The sequence below is a fragment of the Dipodomys merriami genome, unplaced genomic scaffold, assembly GCF_024711535.1.
Source record: "Dipodomys merriami isolate MVZ:Mamm:240054 unplaced genomic scaffold, mDipMer1.0.p SCAF_14, whole genome shotgun sequence".
NCBI classification, from domain to species: domain Eukaryota; kingdom Metazoa; phylum Chordata; class Mammalia; order Rodentia; family Heteromyidae; genus Dipodomys; species Dipodomys merriami.
Window position 1 is genome coordinate 3,598,616 of NW_027202715.1, and position 21,162 is coordinate 3,619,777.

Below are 21,162 nucleotides of genomic sequence, written 5' to 3' on the forward strand. Positions count from 1 at the left end.
AACATTGGATCCTTTTTTTTTTTTGGTCGTAGGGCCTGAACTCTGGGGCCTAGGCACTGTCCCTCAGCTCTTCAGCTCAAGGCTAGCGCTCTACTACTTGAACCACAGCGTCACTTCTGGCTTTTTCTGCTTATGTGGTGCTGAGAAATGGAATTCAGGGCGTCATGCATGCAAGGCAAGCACACTCTACACTGAGCCACCTTTCCAGCCCAACATTGGGTCCTTTTGTCAATCCCTGTAGTTTCTACTTCTCAGTCTCAAAACATCTTAAGGGTTAGGGAGGTAGCAAATGGAAGACACTTGTCTAGCATAAGCCTCTGGTTTAATGCTAACTCTGCAAAAAATACCACCAAAAAGTTGAAACAATTTGTCAGTAGTAGCCATATGTGGTGGTAGATACCTGTAATTCCAGCACTTGGGAAACAGGAATAATTCTAGTTTGAGGCCAGCCTGGGCTATATAATAAGCTCCATGACAGTCTAGGCTGCATAGTGAGATATTGTTCCACTTCAAATAAGAAAAAAAGAAAAAAACTACAATTTTGTAATTGTACTTATTCTGCATTTTATTTATACAAGTTGAATAGTTAGAATGGGGGATTTGCTTAGCTTAAGTAACTTTTGCTGTTCATTATTTATCCCTATAATATTTCACAGTGGGAAAACTTTTTTGCCAGTTATCTTTTTTTGTGATTTTGACGGAAATGAAATTGTGGTTAAAGTTTTAAAAGTTGAAGCAATGTCTGAAAAATGTGTTGTATGGTGCTCTAGCTAATCAGAAGGCTAAATTTCAAATGAAATTTACATATTTATAAAAGTCTCAGTCAAAATATCTTGAGTTTATTCCAATGAGATTGTTTTGTGTATGTATAAGGACCCTCAGTTCTGATATCAGACTGCCATAGCTTGGATTTTCATCTGTATAGTATGGTATTGAGTGAATTAACCCCTTTGAATTTTGATTTCTTCTGTAAAATGTGGAAATAAAGTATCCCCTGATGGGATGGGATAGTATATGCAGAGTGGCTAGCATATCTAAATCCTAAGTAAGTTTTATCTTCTATTCCTGTTATGTGCATACTTATAGCTACTAGCAGATCTATTGTCTCTGTCTTCCTGCAATACTACTCTTCTAAGCTTCTCCCTGTCTTCTCTATTTCAATAAATAGCAGCAGCATTCATCCAGTTTCTCAAGTACCAAATCTAGAGGTTAATGTTGATTTATTTTCCTTAATATCCTATATCTAGTCTGTCAGCAGACCAAAATGTCTCCTGGATATCCATCTATTTCTCTCCATCTCCATCATTATCTTCGTGGTTCATACCACTAATACTTGTTGCCTGGATTGCTGTACTAGGCCTCTAATCTGGTTTTTCTGCTTTCTCTACTACAAACTGTAAGGTTCAGTGAAAGGAGACCACCACATGGTGCAGGCAGAAAAGAGTTTATTGGGAGGAGAGCAACTGTCATTTCACAGGAAATGGAGATGTGGGGAGAGAAAAGGGAAGGAAAAAGAGAGAGGGACTTGCCTCTATCAGGATTATATAGGAAAAGGTGGGAGGTGGGACCACAGCAGATGCTGAAGTGATCTCAGAGCCTGGGGAACCTCTCACTGTCTGAAGGAGTCATGACTGGGGTGCTTCAGGAAGTGACCTCAGTGGATGAAGAAGTGACCTCAGAGTCTGGGGCCCTTTGCTAACTCACAGGTGATTGACAGTCAGATTATTACTGGTTTCAGGAAGGTATAGAAGAAGTAAGGGGAACGGTGACTTTTTTTTCAAATTCTTTATTGTGATTAAGTGGTTACATAATTTCCCAAATTTCACAGTATTGTGGGATAGTGATGCTTAGTTAAAGTCACAAGCACATTCTAACTTTCATGGAGCAAATTGTCTATCATGGTCTATAACATTTATGAGTTCTATGAGCTTTGACAGTACAGTTAATTTCTTCCACATCGGGTGATATGTACATTTCTTTCCTTTTCATAGTGCCAGCTGTTCCCTCTTTCCCACTTGTTCCCTCCCTCTCATCGCTACCATTGAGTTGCTTAGTTTGTTTTGATCAATGTCCAGTTCAGCTGATAGGTCCCGCTGTTGTATATTTTTCCCTGATTCCCTCTAGTTCTGTGTCCTCCTCCTGGTTTCCTCTGGTGTGCACATATATACCATATATGTGATCAGCAGCATGGGGTTATTTAGTAGTGATTTGACCAGATGAATGGAAGTCCTTTGATTTTTTGTTAACTTCATTGTATCACCTTACATTTTGGATTTACCATCAACTTATCAGGAAGATCATGTGTGCTATTTGTCTCTTTGCTCTTGGCTTACCTCACTCAACATGATTTCTTCTAGTTCCATCCATTTCCCTGCAAATGCCATTATGTTGTCCTTTCATTGTGTATAGATACCACATTTTTGGATCCATTGATCTGTGGTGAGACATCTGGGTTGTTTCCATATCCTAGCTATTGTTAACAGTGCTGCAATAAACATGGAGGTGCATGTATCCTTGTATACTGGTTCCTGTTGTTCAGGATAGATGCCTAGAAGTGGTATGACTGAGTCATAGGGGAGGTCAATATTTAGCTTTCTGAGGACCCTCCGGACTGCTTTCCAAAGTGGTTGTATAAGTGTACATTCCCACCAGCATTGTAATAGGGTTCTTCTTTCTCCACATCCCCTCCAGCATTTGTCATTGGCTGACTTTAGGATGTAGGCTATTCTGACTGGGGTAAGGTGGTATCTTAGGATTGTCTTTATTTGCATTTCCTTTACAACGAGGGATGGTAAATGTGTCTTTGCCATTTTTATATCTTCTTCTGAGAAGCTTCTCTTTAGTTCCCTTTCCCATTTAGTAATTATTTTTTTAGGGAGGGATTTAGTTTTTGGCAGGGATATGGTTCTTGAGCTCCCTGTATATACTGGATATTAACCCATTGTCTGATATATTGCTGGTAAATATTTTTTCCCAGTTAGTTGGTTGTCTTTCTAGCTCGGTTGCTATGACTTTAGCTGTGCAGAAACTTTTTATTTTAAGGTAGTCCAGGGTGATTTTTAAACAAAATGAGATCATACTATTCTTCTGTTTAAAATGGATAACAGTGACTAGATGGTCATAGCAAAAATCCCAATTTATGAGGTCACGGAGTCTAATAAACTCTGTCCATGCCAAATACTGTCTTTTCATCCTTGCCTTTTTTTTCTCCAAACAAAACAAAACAAAAACCTGTGGTGATGTAGTATTCTGTTTAACACTGTTTTGTCTGGAATGTCCTTTCCCACAGCTCTTGTTATTAAGTTCTCTACTGTTAGGAAGATAACTTTGATTACAACCTAATATAAAGGAAACCGATGGTTAATCTTGACTGTCAACTTGATTGAATTAAGAAATGCCTAAGAGATTAGTAAATGCCACCCCCCCCAACCATGTCTGTAAGGTTACTTCCAGAGATAATTAAATCTAGACTGCTCTGATCTAATCAACAGATTAATACCTTTATAGATTTTTAATATGACATTATTGGGAAGTGGTGAGGGGTAGGAGGTAGAACCTAGATGGAAGAAGTAGTCTCAGAAGGAATATGTCCTTGAGGGCTATATCTTGCCTTGGTCCCTTCCTGGGCTCCCATATCTCTGCCTCAGCAAAGATGTAAAATATGCTTCACCATTCCCTCACAGCCATGAAAGACTAAACCCTTTGAGACGTGTGCCAAACTAAATCTTTCTTCCTCTAAGTTGCTTCTCTCAGGCATTTTGGTTGAAGTGATGCAAAAACTTGACTAATACAAACTAATACCTTCCTTACATTCATTCAGTAGTACTAGTACTAGTGTAGTATCCAATGAATGAATAAAAGCTTGCTTGTATCCTAGCTGTGTGGAGGCTGAGGCAGGAGACTTTTGAGGCCAGCTTTGTGCTACATGGTGAGCTCTTGTCTCAAAAAACAAGCAAAAACAAATAAAAATCTTTTTTTGTGAAACAGCATAGTATAGATCTATGGCAAGATGATAAATTATATAAAATATATTATGGAAGATTACCAACAGTCCTTTGGGAAGGGTTATCTTTTATTTCTGTTTTTTTCAACATTTTTGTTTAAAATGCCCTTAAGCATTGTCATACTGTAATTTTATTTTATTATTTATTTATTTATTTATTTTTGGGTCCGGTTGTGGGACCTGAACTCTGGGCCTGGGCGCTGTCCCTCATCTCTTCACTCAAGGCTAGTGCTCTACCACTTGAGCCACAGTGCCACTTCCGGCTTTTTTTTTTTTTTTTGCTTATGTGGTGCTGACGAATCGAACCCAGGACCTCATGCATGCAAGGCAGCCACCTTCCCAGCCCCCATACTGTAATTTTAGATTGGAAGTTTTCTTTTGAGTTTGAGACATTTTAGTTCACTGGAAATAAAGAAGCACTAGGTATGCCTGGAATGGAGTTTGCTAAAAATTCTTAACTAAATAAAGTAGTCACTCAAATATTAGTGTACTGTTCAAATTCTCCAGGGAAATAAATCAGTTTCCATTTGAAGATTGTTGTATTCTGTTTAAATATGTGATGTTAAAATGAAAAAGGACCTAAAAATATACAGATAATTAAATAATAGACCGTGAAATATCTCTTGGGAGCAGAGGTAATACATAATACCAGTGTTTCTTTGAATAACCTTGTATATAATTAAAACTCATTAACATTGACCAGGTCTTTAAAATACAAACCATTTTTTGTGTGTGTGTGTGTGTGTGTGTGTGTGTGTGTGTGTGTGTGTGTGTGTGTGTGTGTGTGTGTGTGTGTGTGTGTGTGTGTGTGTGTGTGTGTGTGTGTGTGTGTGTGTGTGTGTGTGTGTGTGTGTGTGTGTGTTGGGGCTTAAGCTCAGAGTCTAGGTGCTGCCTCTTGAGTTTTTTTTTTTTTTGCTCAAGTGATAGAGGTACCACTTTGAGCCACAGTGCTGCTTCTGGTTTTCTGGTGGTTAATTGGAGATAAGAGTATCAGGACTTTCCTGCTCTGGCTTGCTTTGAACCACAACCCTCAGGTTTTACCTCCTGAGTAGCTAGGATTGCAGGTATGAGCCACTGGTGCCTGGCACAATCCAAAAACAAATTTTTTTTCGGCTGTGGGGCTTGAACTCTGGGCCTGGGCGCTGTCCCTTAGCTCTTCAGCTCAGGGCTAGTGCTCTACTACTTGAGCCACAGTGCCACTTCCGGTTTTCTGGTGGTTTATTGGAGATAAGAGTCTCATGGACTTTCTTGCCCGGGCTGGCTTTGAACCTTGATCCTCAGATCTCAGCCTGAGCCACTAATGCCCGGCTACAATCCAGTTTTTATTAAAGCAAATTAGTTTTTCTTCCATTACCTAATAAGATCTGAAACAGACTTCAGAGAGCACATGTAACTAACTCCACTGTGTTTCATATAAGGAAGCTATTCATCAAAGAGATAATGATTTTTTTGAGGGTCAGAAAGTTATTGTTAGGTACAAGACTACAGTTCTCATCTCCATATTTCAGGGTTCCCGAATTCAATTCAAGGAGACAAATTTTAAGAATTTCTGTATGTAAATATATCTTAAGGGGTTGAATTCAGGGCCTGAGCACAGTGTCTGAGCTTTTTTATTCAAGACTAGCACTCTACCACTTGAGTCACAGCTCTATTTCTGGCTTTTGGTTGGATAATTGGGAGATAAGAGTCTTCATGGACTTTCCTGCCTGGGCTACCTTTGAACCATTTTCCTCAGGTCTCAGCCTCTTGAGTAGTTGGGATTATAGGCATGAGCCACCAGTGCCTAGCTAAGTTTTTATTTTTTGTTTTTTCTTTAAAGTTTTGATTAGATTTGATGCTGTGTCACCAATAATTTTTCTTTTAATTTTTAAATATGATGGTGTAGCCTTAAGTTCACTAAGTATTTGAATAATGCAGAGCCATATGTTTACTCATGATATGAAATATAGTGCATTTACTAAAAATAATAAGCATAGTTGCTTGGTATTAAAATTAGGATTTAAAAATATGCATTTATTTTTACAGTGCTAGGGCTAAGACCCAGGGCTTTACACAGCCTCAGCAAATGCTCTATCATCATATATATATATATAGAGAGAGTCTTTCTTTAAAGAAAAATCTTAATTCTAAAACCTAATAGTATAGATGGGTACTGGTGGCTCATGCTTATCCTATTTATACAGAAGCTTAGATCTAGGATCAAGGTTTGGAGCCAACCTGGGCAGAAAAATCCTAGAGACTCCATCTCCTATTAACTAGCAAAAATGCTGGTGAGAGGTTTTGCTCAAGTGGTAGAGCACCAGCCATGAACAAGCAAGCCCAGTGAGAGAGTGAAGTCCTGAGTTCAAGCCTCAGAACTGGCATAAATAAATGGTTAATTATTTCACCAAAATATGTTAAGTGTGAACAAAAGCATACTTCATTTTGGCACCAAGTTTATATGAATGTTAGTGTCATGATTCCCAGAGATAGAATTTAAACTAGTTGATGTTGTGTCCATTACACAGACACTTTACTACAATTCATTAAATTTTAACCTTCACCATGCTCTGAAAAGTACGTTAAAAGCTGGTTAAGTTTGGGGACAGACAAGTTATGAACTAGCTCACAGTCACACAACCATTATGAAGTAAAGCAGGAATCTCAAATCAGGTCTGTCTTCCTACCTTTACAACTTTGCTACTCAAGAACACAGATGAGAAGGAAGTGGTGAAACCTGGGAACATAAATAAGCACACAATTTTGGCCACTGAGAACTACTGAGTCAAAACTGTCCTTTAAACAAAGATTCCCACAATTCATTTATGCATATGAAAGCCTGAAAAGTTCTGCTTTATACTATACTGTGCTCCTTTACTAAAAATTATATTAAATTCTAAATTGTAAACATTGGTTTGATTTTAGTCCATCTAGATTATTCATATTTTCTCAACAAGAGGGAAACTTGAATTAGTCAGAGTTTCTACCACACTAACTTGCTATCCAGCTGCTGCTTTGTTTTGGATTCATTTTAACCCAGAGGAACAGTTGACTAATGCTGCTGGTGGTCAGTGAGAATCTCGGTACACCAGCTCTAGAGCTCAGTGAGGTTTTTTTTTTTTTTTTTTTTTTTTTGCTGGTCATGGGGCTTGAACTCTGGGACTGGCGCTGTCCCTGAGCTCTTCAGCTCAAGGCAAGTGTTGTACCACTTGAGCTACAGTGCCACTTCTGGTGGTTTATTGGAGATAAGATCTCATGGACTTTCCTGCCCAGCCTGGATTTGAACAGCGATCCTCAGATAGCTAGGATTACAGGCGTGAGCCACTGGCACTCGACTGAGCTCAGTGTTGTTTTTTTGCCAGTCTTGGGGTTTGAACTCAGGGCCTGGACACTGTCCCTGAGCTTCTTTGTGCTTATCACTTGAGCCACTTCCAGCCTTTTCTGTTTTTATGTGGTACTGAGGAATCGAACTCAGGGCTTCATGCATGCTAGGCAAGCACTCTACCACTAAGCCACATTCCCAGTCCATGAGCTCAGTGTTTTTAACAGCCTTTTACTCATGGTCTGAGTACATGGCTTCATTCTAGTTCGGTAATTCCCAAATTAAAGAGAACAAGAATGGGCTACCGATGTAGGTCAGCATTTGTCTAGCATGCAAGTTAAATCCATAATATCTAAACAACAACAACAAAACCCTCCCTCTAAAAAAGAGGAGGCTAAAAGTAACAATTCATAAGGAAAGTTGAAATCTTGAATTAGAGTTTTGGACAAGGAAAAGACTTGTACAAACTGGCTTTCTTACTAATTTCATATTTGAATATGATGGTGTGGCTTTAATTCTGTCACAGAGGCAATGATACAGTCCAGTGTATAGAAATGTAATGCAGTACTCATATAATTTAAAATTTTCTAGCAGTTACATTAGGAAAGTAACAGATGAAATTAATTTTAATTAAAAAAATTCTAACTCAGTATATTTAAAATATTTCAACATATACTCAATATAAAATTTTTACTGAGATACTATCTATATTTTTTGTATAGGTTCAGAAAAGTCTATTAATTTTATACGTACATTGTATTAGTTTGGATACTAAATTATCAATGGTTAAAAATTTAGTGAAATGGCCGGGCATAGGTGGCCCATGTCTGTAATCCTAGCTACTCAGGAGGCTGAGATATGAGGATCACGGTTCAAAACCAGCCCAGGCAGGAAAGTCCTTGAGACTCTTCAATAAACCACCAGAAAACCAGAAGTGGTACAGTAGCTCAAGTGGTAGGGTGCTAGCAGAGGGAAGCGACCAGGCCCAGAGTTTAAGCCCATGACTGACAAATAAATAATAAATATTTAGTGAAATCTAGGGCTGGGGGCTTGGCTTAAGTAGTAAAGTGTTTTCATAGCAAGTCAAGTCCCTTAATTCAAACCCCAATTCAGCCCTTCCCTACAAAAAATGTAGCTGGGATGTAATTCAGTAGTAAAGTGGGTACTTAGTATGTGGGAAGCCCTGGGTTCAATCCTCAGCATTACAAAACCAAACCAAAAAAAACAAAAAGTGAAATTGTAGCCCAACTGAAACAATAACATTGTCTTTAATGGCATGTAGGAGAGGAAAAGGGGGATATCCCGTTCCTGCTTAGGGTCAAGACCAATACTCCTACAACAAAACATAGGTTAACAAGAGAAAGTATATTTATTTGGTCATAGTTTTAGATAACGAAGCCTTCAGAATGAAGACCAAAGACTCAGGGTGAGCTATTTTCAGTTCTTCTGTTCAAATAAGCTATAAAGGAGGGTGATTGGACAAAGGTGTATGATCCAATGCTAACAGACTGGGGAAATTCAGGAAGATGTGTTTGTTTGGATTCTTTCTTGTCCTCTCTCAGCATTCCTTCCTTCCTACTATGGGTTAAGACCATTTCTGAAACTCTTAATGATGTCCAAATAAAAGTAGGTCAGAGAACTTTATTATCAGCTCCACAAGGCAAAGGTGTCTTTAGTTATTGTGACTTTTTGGAAGGAAGAAAATGTCTAATTTCAGTGACCTTCCTGGTGGTGGGGAAGGTGGGATGAAGGACGTGATAAAAAGAAACTGCCCGTGTCCTTCTCTTTGCTTCAGTTTTAACATTAAAAAAAAAAAGGAAGTTCAATTCTGTAGGCCCATCGGCCACTGTTTAATGTTATTGTATAGGTTTTTGATGTATTTGAGATCTATGAAATTAATCACCATCCTAAATGTCAGTAAAGGATTGTCTGCTTATACAGAGATTACAAGAAGGATAAAGAAAAGTTATTTGGGACATAATGCATTTACTCATTTCCCTTCCAGTTTTCCCACACTTTCGAAGTTAAATTCTTAATTCCATTTTTATTTAGTGGTTCATTATTGATTTCTTAGCCCTGTAGCCCACTTACCTGTCAGATTTAGTTAGAGGTTTAAGGGTACCTTCCAGTCTTTTTCCTCTAGTCTTAAACCCTTGTTTCATACTTTGCATATCTGCATGTCTGCATGCCCAGCCCTGGGGCTTGAACTCGGGGTCTGGGCACTATCCTTGACCTTCTTTTGCCCCAAACTAGTGCTCTACTACTTGAGTCACAACTCCACTTCTGGCTTTTTTGGCCTCGAACCCGCGACACTCACAGGTCACAGCCTTCTGAGTAGCTAGGATTACAGGCATCGCCTGACTAGCTTGCATATTTCGAGGGAGGCATTTTGACAAGTGTGCAAACAGGACAGTGGAGTAGTGCAGTTTTGGACTTGGGAGTGTAAAACTTTCTATGTGTCCTCTGAACACACGGCAGCACCCTAAAACTGCAATGACCGGGCCTCACCTACCTAGACTGCCTGGCGCGGACCCCGGGCGGCGCCACGTTGAATGAGCTGCTTCAGGTGTTCGGCAAGTTCAAGCCAATTTGGGACCCTCCACCCTGCGGCCGACTCCCAGACACGTCCGCGCCGCGGCCACGCGCCGGCTGTTTCTCCCAGGCGGCGGCTTTTCCTCAGCAATGGGTTTTAAAATTGCAGTCCATTAAACCCCATCCGGGATTTGCCTTGACAGCGTCCCTCTCCCGAGTGCCGTGAAAGAGACTGGAGCTCGGTCCCTGGCAGACCACGGCCACGTGACTACGAAACCCGTTGCCAGCGGCGCGGCCATTTTTGAGGCGGGCACCCAGACCTCGTGCCCCGGGGAGCCTGGATTTGGGGGTCGGAGTTGGGGGGGGGAGATGCGGTCACCGGGATTCAAGATGGCCACCGCGCCCGCCGGCTCGTCCGCTACCCCGCTCATCAGTCCCGGGCCGCACGAGCCACACTCCGGCTACACGCCGAGGGCCCTGAGTGAAGGGAGGAACGCGCGGGCCGAACTCTGGCCGTCGGCCGGGGGCGGGGCGTCCTCCCTCCCTCCGGCCGCCGCCAATCAGCGCGCGGAGCCCGCTCGCCAGGGGCCGCCCGCGCGCGCGGGGTGTGTGAGGACGCGCTCCCGGCCGCCGAGAGCCTGTGCGGAGCAGCAGTTGCTGTGGTACCTGCCGCTGACCGGGCTGACGCGGAGCATCGGTGGCCGGAAGGTGAAGCCATGACGTCTGTCAGGTAAGGAGCCGGCGCCCGCTCACCCTGCACCCTCGCCTGGATATGAGCGTCCGGAACGCCGCAAGGACTGTCGCCCGTCTCTTGGGTGGTTGGGAAGCCCCCCTTTGCCACTTGCCCCCCTTCTTGTTGGAGGTCCTCACTACACTTTTTTTTTTTTTTAATTAGGGCTTTAATACATTTCTCGGAAGTTTTGGGGTCGGTGGCACATGGCGCTGCCCTGATAGTCACTGCTTGATTGAGGTGACCCTCGCTCCGGCTTGTAGGGTTTGAAGCGTGTGTGTGTGTGTGTGTGTGTGTGTGTGTGTGTGTGTGTGTGTGTGTGTGTGTGTGTGTGTGTGTGTGTGTGTGTGTGTGTGTGTGTGTGTGTGTGTGTAGCAGATTTCTTATGAAAAACGCATCCTCCCCCTGCTTCCTCCATCCCACCTACAGACTCTGGTCCCCAGGGACACACGCACAATGTGTGTCCCTGCTTGCGTGCCATGCCTTGAGAGAACTTCATTATTGGACATGAGCAGACGGGTGAAGTTGGTTCCTCCCTTGATGTGCATGTTGATTGCCCCGAGTTGTGAAATTGTGTGTCCCTAAAATGTTTGCCTGTAACCGGAATTAGTACTCTGGTTCTGGAAGGTACCATCTGTTTACCTACTTGTATCTGAGAGTCTAACTGAGATGAAATAGGTAAGATAGCAGATGTCTAATGAAAACAATAAAACAAGATGCTCCCCCAGTCCTACATCCAGGGTTTTGAAGGGTATTTATTTATTCAGTTATTGGCTCATGGTGTTAAGGTAATGGGCTTGCCTACTTTCTGCATGTACCCTCCATTGGACATTTATATTATGCAGATTTATTTGTGAAGAGATGCATTGCTGTACTTATCCTGTATTTTGGGATGGTTCTTTTAAATTAGACCTTATTCTTCATATGAAGAGAAAGTTGGCACTGAACTCCAGAGGAGTAAGTTCTGGTCATTTAACAGCTTCTTAGGGGCAATTTTGACACATTTAAGAGATAGCTTCACAAATAACCCTTCAGTTGATATAAGATGCAGGGGTGCCGAGCTTGCTCAATTTCTCTTAAATAGCATAATTCTGTACTTGTCTGTGCTTGTCTTATTATGCAGAAGGAGAAACTCAGGTGCTGAAATAAGGGGACTCACATGGGAAAGTTTCACAGTAAATTACTGTGAGGAATATAAATCTAGCTTTCAAAGTTAGTGGTATTTTAGGATGTGTGAGGATGATGGTGTTATGTCAAAAATTAATGCCTCCTTTTTTCATTCCTATTTTCATTCCCGTCCTCACAGACTACTGCCAATTAAGTGTGTTGGTCAAGTGTGTTTTTCTTCCTTTTTTTTTTTTTTTTGGTGGTGATGGTACTTGGACTTGACCTCAGGGCCTCACTCTGGGCACTCTACCACTCCCAGTCTCCTTTGTATTGCCTGTTTTTGATGTAGGCCAACATGGCTTGTGATCCTCCTCTTTGTGTTTCTAGATGTTGCCAAACATGGCAAGCCCCATTTTGCCCAGCCATTGAGCTTTCTTCTTAGCTAAGATTACAGGCACGTGTGACCACGCCCAGTCATTGGTTGAGATGGAGTTTTTCGAGAACCATAAACTCCCCAAGTAACTAAGATTATACAGCTTGAGCCACCATAATCCAGCATAGTAAAAGTTTTCTATCTTAAGAATGTGTTCTTTTATGGATTCAGATTTGTGTGTATGTCTCTACAGGATTGAACCAGTGCCCTGTGTATGCTAAACACATTCTCCCTATGCATTCAGTTTTCATTGGCTATCATTTTCTGTCTACTTCCAAATCTAAAGCTTCTGCTATTAAACATGTGGCAACAGAACTTGTCTTTTAATGTGGGGGTTGAGTGATTGTTTATTTAAAAGTTGATGCAAACTTTGGCCATATTTTGCAAGGGTACATGACTAACAGTGAAGTAAATTCATTTTTGTCTCCAGGCATTACAGAGTCTTGAGCTACAGTGACATAGCTCAAAAAACAAAAATTTCAAGCATTATCAAAAGCAGAAGCTACAATTTTTTTGTTTTGGACTGAGGAAGTAGAATCAAGAAAATAGCTTTGTGCAAAATCAGTGGCAAAATTAGGAACTTAATCTGGGCACTGGTGGCTCACCCCAGTAATTCTAGTTACTCAAGAGGCCGAGATCTGAGGATTATAGTTCAAAGCCTCCCTGGAAGGAAAATCTGTGAGACTCTTATCTCTAACAAAAAGCTGGGAGTAGACTTGTGGTTCAAATGGTTGAGCAAAAACACTCAGGCTCTTAATTCAAGCCCCAGGACTGGCACACACATACACACATGTACACAGGTGCATGCACATAGATTAGGAGTTCCAGATCTCCATGATGTAGTAGTGCATGCTTTTTTTTTTTTTTTTTTTTGCCGGTTGTGGGGCCTGGACTCTGGGCCTGGGTACTGTCCCTCAGCTCTTCAGCTCAAGGCTAATGCTCTACCACTTGAGCCACAGCACCACTTTTCTGCTTATGTGGTGCTAAGGAATCGAACCCAGGGCCTCATACATGCAAGGCAAGCACTCTACCACTGAGCCTTCCCAGACCCTTCCCAACCCCTGCATGTTGCTTTTATAGGAACAAGGCACATTTACAATTCCCTGAAAAAGCTGCTTATATGGACAAAAATTATAAAATATATCTGTAGTACTTCAAGTCCAAAAGTAGACCCACAGAAGGTAAAGGAGCTCTATATGGTGGCGGCTCTGACAGTTCCAGTAAGGACTTCAGTTAATGCAGTGATGTCATATCTGTAGACTTTTCAAAAATGTTGCTTTTGGCATGTTCCCCCTTCATGCCCAGTCTAACAATAGCTCCAAAGATAGGTATTATTGTATCTTTTACTGTTGAAAAGAGTGATTACAAGTTATCAAAATCTGACTTAATGTCCAGTGTTATTGCTTTTACCTCACACTTAAAATAATTGTTGCTAAACATAGTGCTTGCAACAACTGAGAGAATATAAGATTAGAAATCAGACCAAGGTCACCATAAGTGGAATCTAATTGAGAACTGTTTCTAGTTCTGCTCTGGACATAGGTTTGTTTAGTGAAATAACACAATAGTGTTGACGCTAACATGTATCCTGCAATGTTACTGAATAAATGTAAAAAAAAATATTTTTTTTGAGACAGGGTTTTGCTATATAGTTAGTACAGGTTTACAGGTTACCCTGGAACTTGCTCTGTGGCTCAGAATGTACTCCAACCTTCTGCCTCAGCCTCTAGAGTGCTGAAATTTTAGGTATGTTTTACCACACCTAGCAATTTTAAATTTTAAGGCCTTTTATAAATGGAATACGGTCTTTTTAAAAGCATCAGGTCCCGGGGGAATGTTTTCGTCTGAAAAGTCATTTTTAAATCTTCAAATTTTAAATAGAAAACGAACTTACTTAATTCCTTCATTTTAAAGTTGAAGACACTTAAATTCTGGATACGAATGTGACTTGTTTAAATTCATGTAATTATCTCTCTTGAACTAGATAAACCCTAGATATCTCACTCAGTACCCTTCTAGTATAGCATTCATCGATTAGAATTTCCTAAGTAATGACTTCAAACAAAAGCTTTTTTTAAAAAAAAAAACAAAACTTAAGGTCTTTGAATGTTTTGGCTAGAGATGAGTCTGTCATCATTTGTATTCTATTCTACTAGATCATTACTGATGAAGAGTCTAAATTTACAGCTTCTAAAACTAATTATCCTTGGAGAAAAATTTTGATTCTTCATTGTGTATATCAGATTCCAACTGGCCTTTTATTTGAGAAATGATAGAAAACATTTGATAAGTTGATGCTTTTATTTATTTATTTATTTTTTGTCGGTCGTGGGGCTTGAACTCTGGGCCTGGGCGCTGTCCCTCAGCTCTTCAGCTCAAGGCGAGCGCTCTACCACTTGAGCTACAGCGCCACTTCCGGTTTTCTGGAGGCTTATTGGAGATAGGAGTCTCACGGTCTTTCCTGCCCGGGCTGGCTTTGAACCTCGATCCTCAGATCTCAGCCTCCTGAGTAGCTAGGATTACAGGCGTGAGCACCAGCGCCCTGTGATGCTTTTATTTTTAATTGGCCCAATCAGAAAGTTGATACCTGAGTTAAATTTGGGAGACAGAAAATGCAGTAGAACATCTCAAAGAGTTTCAACTTATTTCTTTCTTGTTACTGGACCTTGTATCTAAATTGTATCTTCCTTTTTATTGTATAATTTTATTGTATATTAAATTGTATACTTCCTTTTTAGACAGTAGTTTGGCCTACCGTAGAATTTAGAACCCCAATTTGTGGACTTTTCAATTAGTAAACACTATGCTAATCTATCTTATCTATACTATCTAAAGGTACTGTAGGGTTTCAACTCACTTTGCACATTACTTGGCTTGCTCGCTCAGCACTGTTCCATTCGAACCTAGGCCTCCAGCCTTGACTTTTGTTTATTATTTTTGAACATGAAGTCTAGAGGATTTCTTTTCTGCCCTGAGACTAACTTTGAACCACAGTACCCTGTCTGGCTTTGAACTCACAGCCTTCTTAGTACTGGCTAGGATTACAGGCTTGGGACACTGGTATCTGGCTGAGCAACGCTATTTAAAAATACTCCTTTGAATATTGCCTTATTTTTCTAATGTCAGTGTCTAGCCTGGTTTGGGGGTGTTGTTTACAGCTTGGGTTTATGCTGTGACTATTGAGCAAATGAGTTAGGGAGACAAGGAGAGTGTTTGCTGTAGAGTTAAAAGAACCCTATTCTTTGGCCCATTCCAACAGTTAGGTTGGTCTAAGACTATTCTGGGACTCTGGTTATGACTGTGTCCTACATGATGATTCTGGAACCACTTGTGTGGTTTAGGCCTACACTGGAAAATTTATGTGGGCAGTGGGTGGGGTCCTGGGGTATTTTTCTCCCAACACTGAAGACTTTGAGGTGTGTCCAATAGAATCTGCCAAGATATTCAGATGGAGAACATTCATATGGAGACTAAAACCAAGCTAAGATTGAAACAGTCTTACTTTGTTGGTTAGTTTTGTTAAGGAATTTAAATGGGTTTTTCAAACAATTTCAGGACTTTTAAGAATTGTAAATTTCAGATTTCTGTGTAAACTTTTTCTTAGACCAATAAACTTTAAAAATGAGGTAAAAAATAAATAAAAAATAAAATGAGGTGAAATTGTTTCATTCTTATGGAAGACTTTGAAGGACTAAAACAGCAATCCTTTCTATGTGCAATGTGTCAGCTGTTAATGCTCATTTTTATAAATGGGTCATCTTTGTTTGAGAAAAACATACAGGGTTTTCAGAAGACTCCAAATCATTCCAACCACAGAATTGATACATTAAGCAGAGCTGTCAAAGATAAAACTGGAACCCAAATGACCGTCTAGACTGAATGTTAACCCTCTCTTCAACATTTGTTAGCAGTCATGGTTTTAAATTGCTGTTTCTAAAATACTGTAATAACATTTAAGTGTGGATATTTTTTTAAGTAGTAAAGCTAGCTTCTAAATGGGATAACCAAATGTCCCAGTTTTCCCAGAATATTCTTGGATTGTGCCTGTTGTCCATATATAATTATAACAACTTTTTATTATCAAAAGTGTCTCATTTGGATAAATTATCTGATTATTTACTTAAGCAGAATAAGCATGTTGTTATAATAGGTTGTAGTTAGTAAACTAGTATTTGAAATAAGCCCATTTGGTAATAGAATATTGGCCTCATTTGTCTACATTTGGAGATTTCTCATTGGTCAGACATTTTTTTTATTAGGAGAGTCCTGAGTGTCCAAATGTAGTATATTGAACAAGAGCACATGATGTCTGGAATCTTTTTTTTTTTTTTTTTGCTGGCTTTTTTTTTTTTTTAATGCCAGTATTTGGGTTTAATCTGGGCTTCTAACTCTGGCCTGGCTTTTTCCTCCTTTGTCTGGTGCTGTATCATTTGAACCACACCTCCAGTTTTCTACTGTCTGACTTTTAGTGAACCCCTTATTTCCTCCTATTAATCAGAGATACTAGCAGTACCATCCCTATTATTATGGTGAGGATTTAAAAGATTATACATATAAACAAGTACAATATAAGTTGAAAATTGCAATGTGCCAGTCATTATGTGTTAAATATGTTCCTGAAAACTTGAGTTTAAAATGGAATAATTTTATGTACTATATTTGTTATTTTAACCACTTAAAAGTTTCTTGGAAGTGTTTTGTTGTAAAGGACAGCAGAGAAATAACGATAGTTAGAAATATATACTGGATTGAAGATTTTTTCTGGGGCATAGATTGAAATTTTAGAGTATTTGTATGTTTAAAAGAATGACCAAGTAGGAAATAAAGAAAGAGATAACACTGGTTAGAGAAAAATCAGATATTCTTGAATATACTGGAAGAGGTAGGATTTAGAATACTTACTGATGGATTGGCCTTACACTACCTTTTTTTTTTAAATCCCAAGGATATAATTTACACAGTAAAACCACAGATCTTAAGCTCTGTGGCTTTTGTTTTGTTTTTGTTTTTGTGGTGCTAGAAATTGAAGGCAAGGTATCACACATATTAGGCAAGTGCCACTGAGCTGTTCTCTTTCCTGTTTCCTGACTTCTGTTACCATTGATTAGTTTGCTTGCTATAGAATATGATGTAAATGGAACCATACAGTAAGGACTATTTGTGTTTGATTACTTTTTTTCACTGTAGTAATTTTGAGGTTTGCCCATTTCAGTTTGTGTGTTAGTAATTTATCCCTTTAACATTGCCGAGTATTACCACATTATATCTATATAACAGCAATTCTCTTGATGGACTAAGCTCAGTTTTGGGCTACTATGAATAAAGCTACTATGAACATTGTTATTTAAGTCTTTGTGTGGACTTAGGCAAATGCCTAATGTTGTGTCCTATGGTAGATTTATTGTGTTTTAACTTTTTGTGTGTATGCTGATACAGGGACTTGAAATCAAGGCTTGGGAGCTACCCTTTAGCTTTTTTCATTCAAGTCTAGTGCTTTACTACTTGACCCATAGCTCTGCTGCTGCCTTTTTGGTGGTTAATTTTGAAATTTCATCCTCATATCTCAGCCTCCTGAATACCTAAGATTACAGGCACTAGTTTCCAGCTTGTATTTAACTTTTGAAACTATTGGACTCTTGGGAAATGGAGATTTTAAAGTTTATAGTAGTCATTCTAGTGAGTGAGCTACTATATTTTATTATGGCTTTAGCTTGCATTTCTATCAAAGCTAATGATGTGATTATTGGCTGTTTATCTTTTTTTTTTGGTCAGTTCTAGTCTTTTACTTATCTGAGAGCACTGATTTTGGATAATTTGACTTGATTTTTCAACTTCAGGATAGTGCCAAAGTAATATGCATTTAGTAGAAATTGTACTTTGAATTTTGAACTTTTCTTGGGCTAGAATTGTGTTGCTATTCTCTGTTGGTTCTGAGCTGTGTCAATAAACTGAAGCTTCAAGTCAGTCATGTGAACTAGGGTAAACAACTATAGTGTGTTTTGTTCGAGGCTATGATATTTGTAGGTTAGGTATTAAAATACATTTTCAGTTTAAGACACTTTTAACTTGCAGTGGGTTTATTCAGATACAACTCCATTGTAGGGTCAAGGAGCATCTATATTTTGATTTTTTTTTTAAACAAGGTCTTGCTATATAGGCTAGGCTGGCCTTGAACCCCTGACTCAGTCTCCTGAGAGCTGGGAATATAGGCCTGTACTACCACCCATACCCAGGCTTTTGGAGTTCTTTTTATAGTTTGGGTACTAGTTATATATACAATTTGTTAGATTTTACACACATGTGCATGCACACACAGAACAAATATTTTTTCTTGTTTTGAAGTATTCCTTTTTAATTTTCTTAATTTCAAAACATAAGTATACATTTTGCATTGTGTGAAAGTTGAATTTGTGAATTTATTTTTGTTTTAAATTCCCTTAGTTCTGTGCAAGATTTTTTAAAAATCCTTTTGTCCCTAGATTTAGAATTGTATCTATCACATTTGGGTCTATGATCCATCTTAACTTTTAATTCTCCCCTCCTCCTCCCTTTATCTTCTGATACTAGAATTTGAATTCTGGGACTTGAACTTGTTCAGCTGGTGCTCTGCCACTTCAGCCTCACTTTCCAGCTGGTCTTGTTGTTAGTTATTTTGGAGGTAGGGTGTTCTGGATTTTACTACCCATGCTGCTAGCCTTCACATCTCAGCCTTCTGAATAGCTAGGATTATAATGTGAGCCACTAGCACCCAGCTTTAAGCCTATTTTTTAATGTGATGGAGAAGTTTCTCAAAACAGTTCTTTTCCTGGGTCTACGATTCTCTTCTGTTGACCTATTTGTCTAAGTGTACAAAAGTAACACATTGTTTAGTTGTTATAGCTTTGTAAGATCGTTTTTGTAACTTTAAATATTTGATAAAACTCATCAGTATTAAACCATCTGGATTTGAAATATTGTGGGCAAAGGGTGAAAAGTTTTACATTATGGTTATTATTTTGTGTATTGTGTATTTGTGTGTGTACACGCCAGTTCTGGGGCTTGAACTTAGGGCCTTGTGTTCTTACTTGAGTTTTTCACTGAAGTCTGGTGTTTCAGCATTTTGCTGGTTAATTGAAGATGAAAGTAGGACTTTTCTGCTCCAGCTGGCTTTGCTCTGCAGTCTTCAGACCTTACCATTCTGAATATCTAGGAATAATAGGCATGAGACACTGATGTCAGGCATTAGGTCATTTTTTAAAAACTGAAATTCATATTTTTTGTTTTTTTTCCTTTGTTAGTGTTAGAAGTTTTTTGTTTTTGAAGGAACTTACTTCCATTTGGTGCTGTTATGAATTTGTTCGTAAAGTTTTCTTAATGTCCTGTTCTTATAGGAATTGCTTTATAGCTCACTTTGTGGTCCTAACATTAGTATGTCTTTTTATTTTTGGATCAGCTTGTGAGTGGCTTGGTAATTAAAATGCATATTTTGATTTTGTTGAATTTGTTTTGGTGATATATTTCATATTTCTTCCTGCTCTCATCTTTTTATTCTTTTTAGTCAATTGACTGTTCTCTTTTTTTGAACTAGAAATTTATATTACTGATTGTATATATGCCTTTCTTGTTTTCTAATATGCATTTCCTGTACAAAAATATTCTCTACTCTTCTTTAATAGCATCATAAAATTTTGATGTTCTAAATTTAGTTTAAATTGTAAAGTTTGTTATTTAATTTCTTAATATATGGAGATTTTTGTAGTTAAAGGTGGATTGTTTTGGTATAGGTCATTGCTTCATAGCCCAGTTTGGCTTACAATTTGCCTCGAGGTACTAGGATTACATTCTTGCAACTAACACAACTGTCCTAATTTGTGTGTCTGTATAGTTTGAATTTCATGGTATCCAGGGATTGTATTCTTACATATTAGAAACACATATACAGAGAATGTATTATTTAGTTTCAGTACTTTGATAGTGACTGAGATTAGTGTTACAGGTTAGTTTTATATCTGTTTCTGTATTTTTGTATTTATGAAGTCTTGAAGTCCATTCAGCAATATTTTAAGGAAAAACCTCATACTGCAATTGAGTTTAGTGGTTTATAAATACTAAGTCAAATGTGTGTGTGTGTGTGTGTGTGTGTGTGTGTGTGTGTGTGTGTGTGTGTGTGTGTGTGTGTGTGTGTGTGTGTGTGTGTGTGTGTGTGTGTGTTTGGTTGGTTGTAGGGCTTGAACTCAGGGCCTAGGTACTGTCTCTGAGCTTCTTTTGCTCAAGGCAGGTGCTCTACCACTTTAAGCCACAGTTTTACTTCCTGTTTTCTGGTGATTAATTGGAGAGATAAGAGTCTCCTGGAGACTTTTCTGAGAGGCTGGCTTTGAACTAAGATCTTCAGATCTCAGCCTCTTGAGTAGCAAGGATTACAGGTGTTAAGCACTGGCTTTTGGCAGTCAAATTGTTTTATTTATTTAGGTTTTTAGTTGAGGTATGACTCACAGCCAAAAATTCACTGTTTTAAAGTGGACAGTGGTAATAGTTTTTGTTATACTCACAAGGTTGTACAACTATCATCACTATCTAATTTCAGAACATTTTCATCACTCCAAAGTGAAACTTCATACCCATTAGCTGTCCTCTCCCCACCCCCCCAATCCACTAATCTGTTTTCTACTTCTTGAATTTGCTATTCTGCACATTTCATGAGTAGGATCATACAATATTTGGTTTTTAGCTCCTGGCTTTTTTTTGAGTAATATTTTTAAGGCTCATTTATGTTTGTAGCATGAGGATTTCATTCCTTCTTATGGTTAAGTAATATTTTATTATATGGATGTTTGTTCATTTCTCAATTGTAGGCATTTGGATAATTTTTAGTTTAGCCGTTATGAATAATACCATTCACATACAGGTTTTGTATTGCGATATTTATTTTTACTAAGTGTGGACTTTCTAGGTTATATGGTGTTTATTTGTTTACTCACTGTTCTTGGAGGTACTAGACTACCTGGCCAATGTGTGGAATAGGCAGTTAGCTCCTATTCTGTGTCCTTGCTTCAAAAATCCATTTAGTAGAGGCACAT

General features: G+C 39.0%; 1 protein-coding gene across 5 annotated transcripts in view; it reads left to right on the forward strand.

Annotated features, from left to right (window-relative positions):
- The window catches only part of Adk (adenosine kinase), a 424,911-nt gene that overhangs the window by 24,954 nt on the left and 378,795 nt on the right, over positions 1–21,162 (forward strand). The window contains exon 2 of one of the 5 annotated variants that reach the window (XM_070020636.1): positions 33–175. The exons of 3 other annotated variants lie outside the window; for them this stretch is intronic. In XM_070020636.1, the coding sequence (XP_069876737.1) occupies positions 165–175 (11 nt within the window). In that variant the 5' untranslated portion in view covers positions 33–164. Of the gene's footprint in view, positions 1–32; positions 176–10,449; positions 10,567–21,162 lie in introns of those variants that run through there. One more of the 5 variants, XM_070020635.1, reaches the window with a different exon arrangement.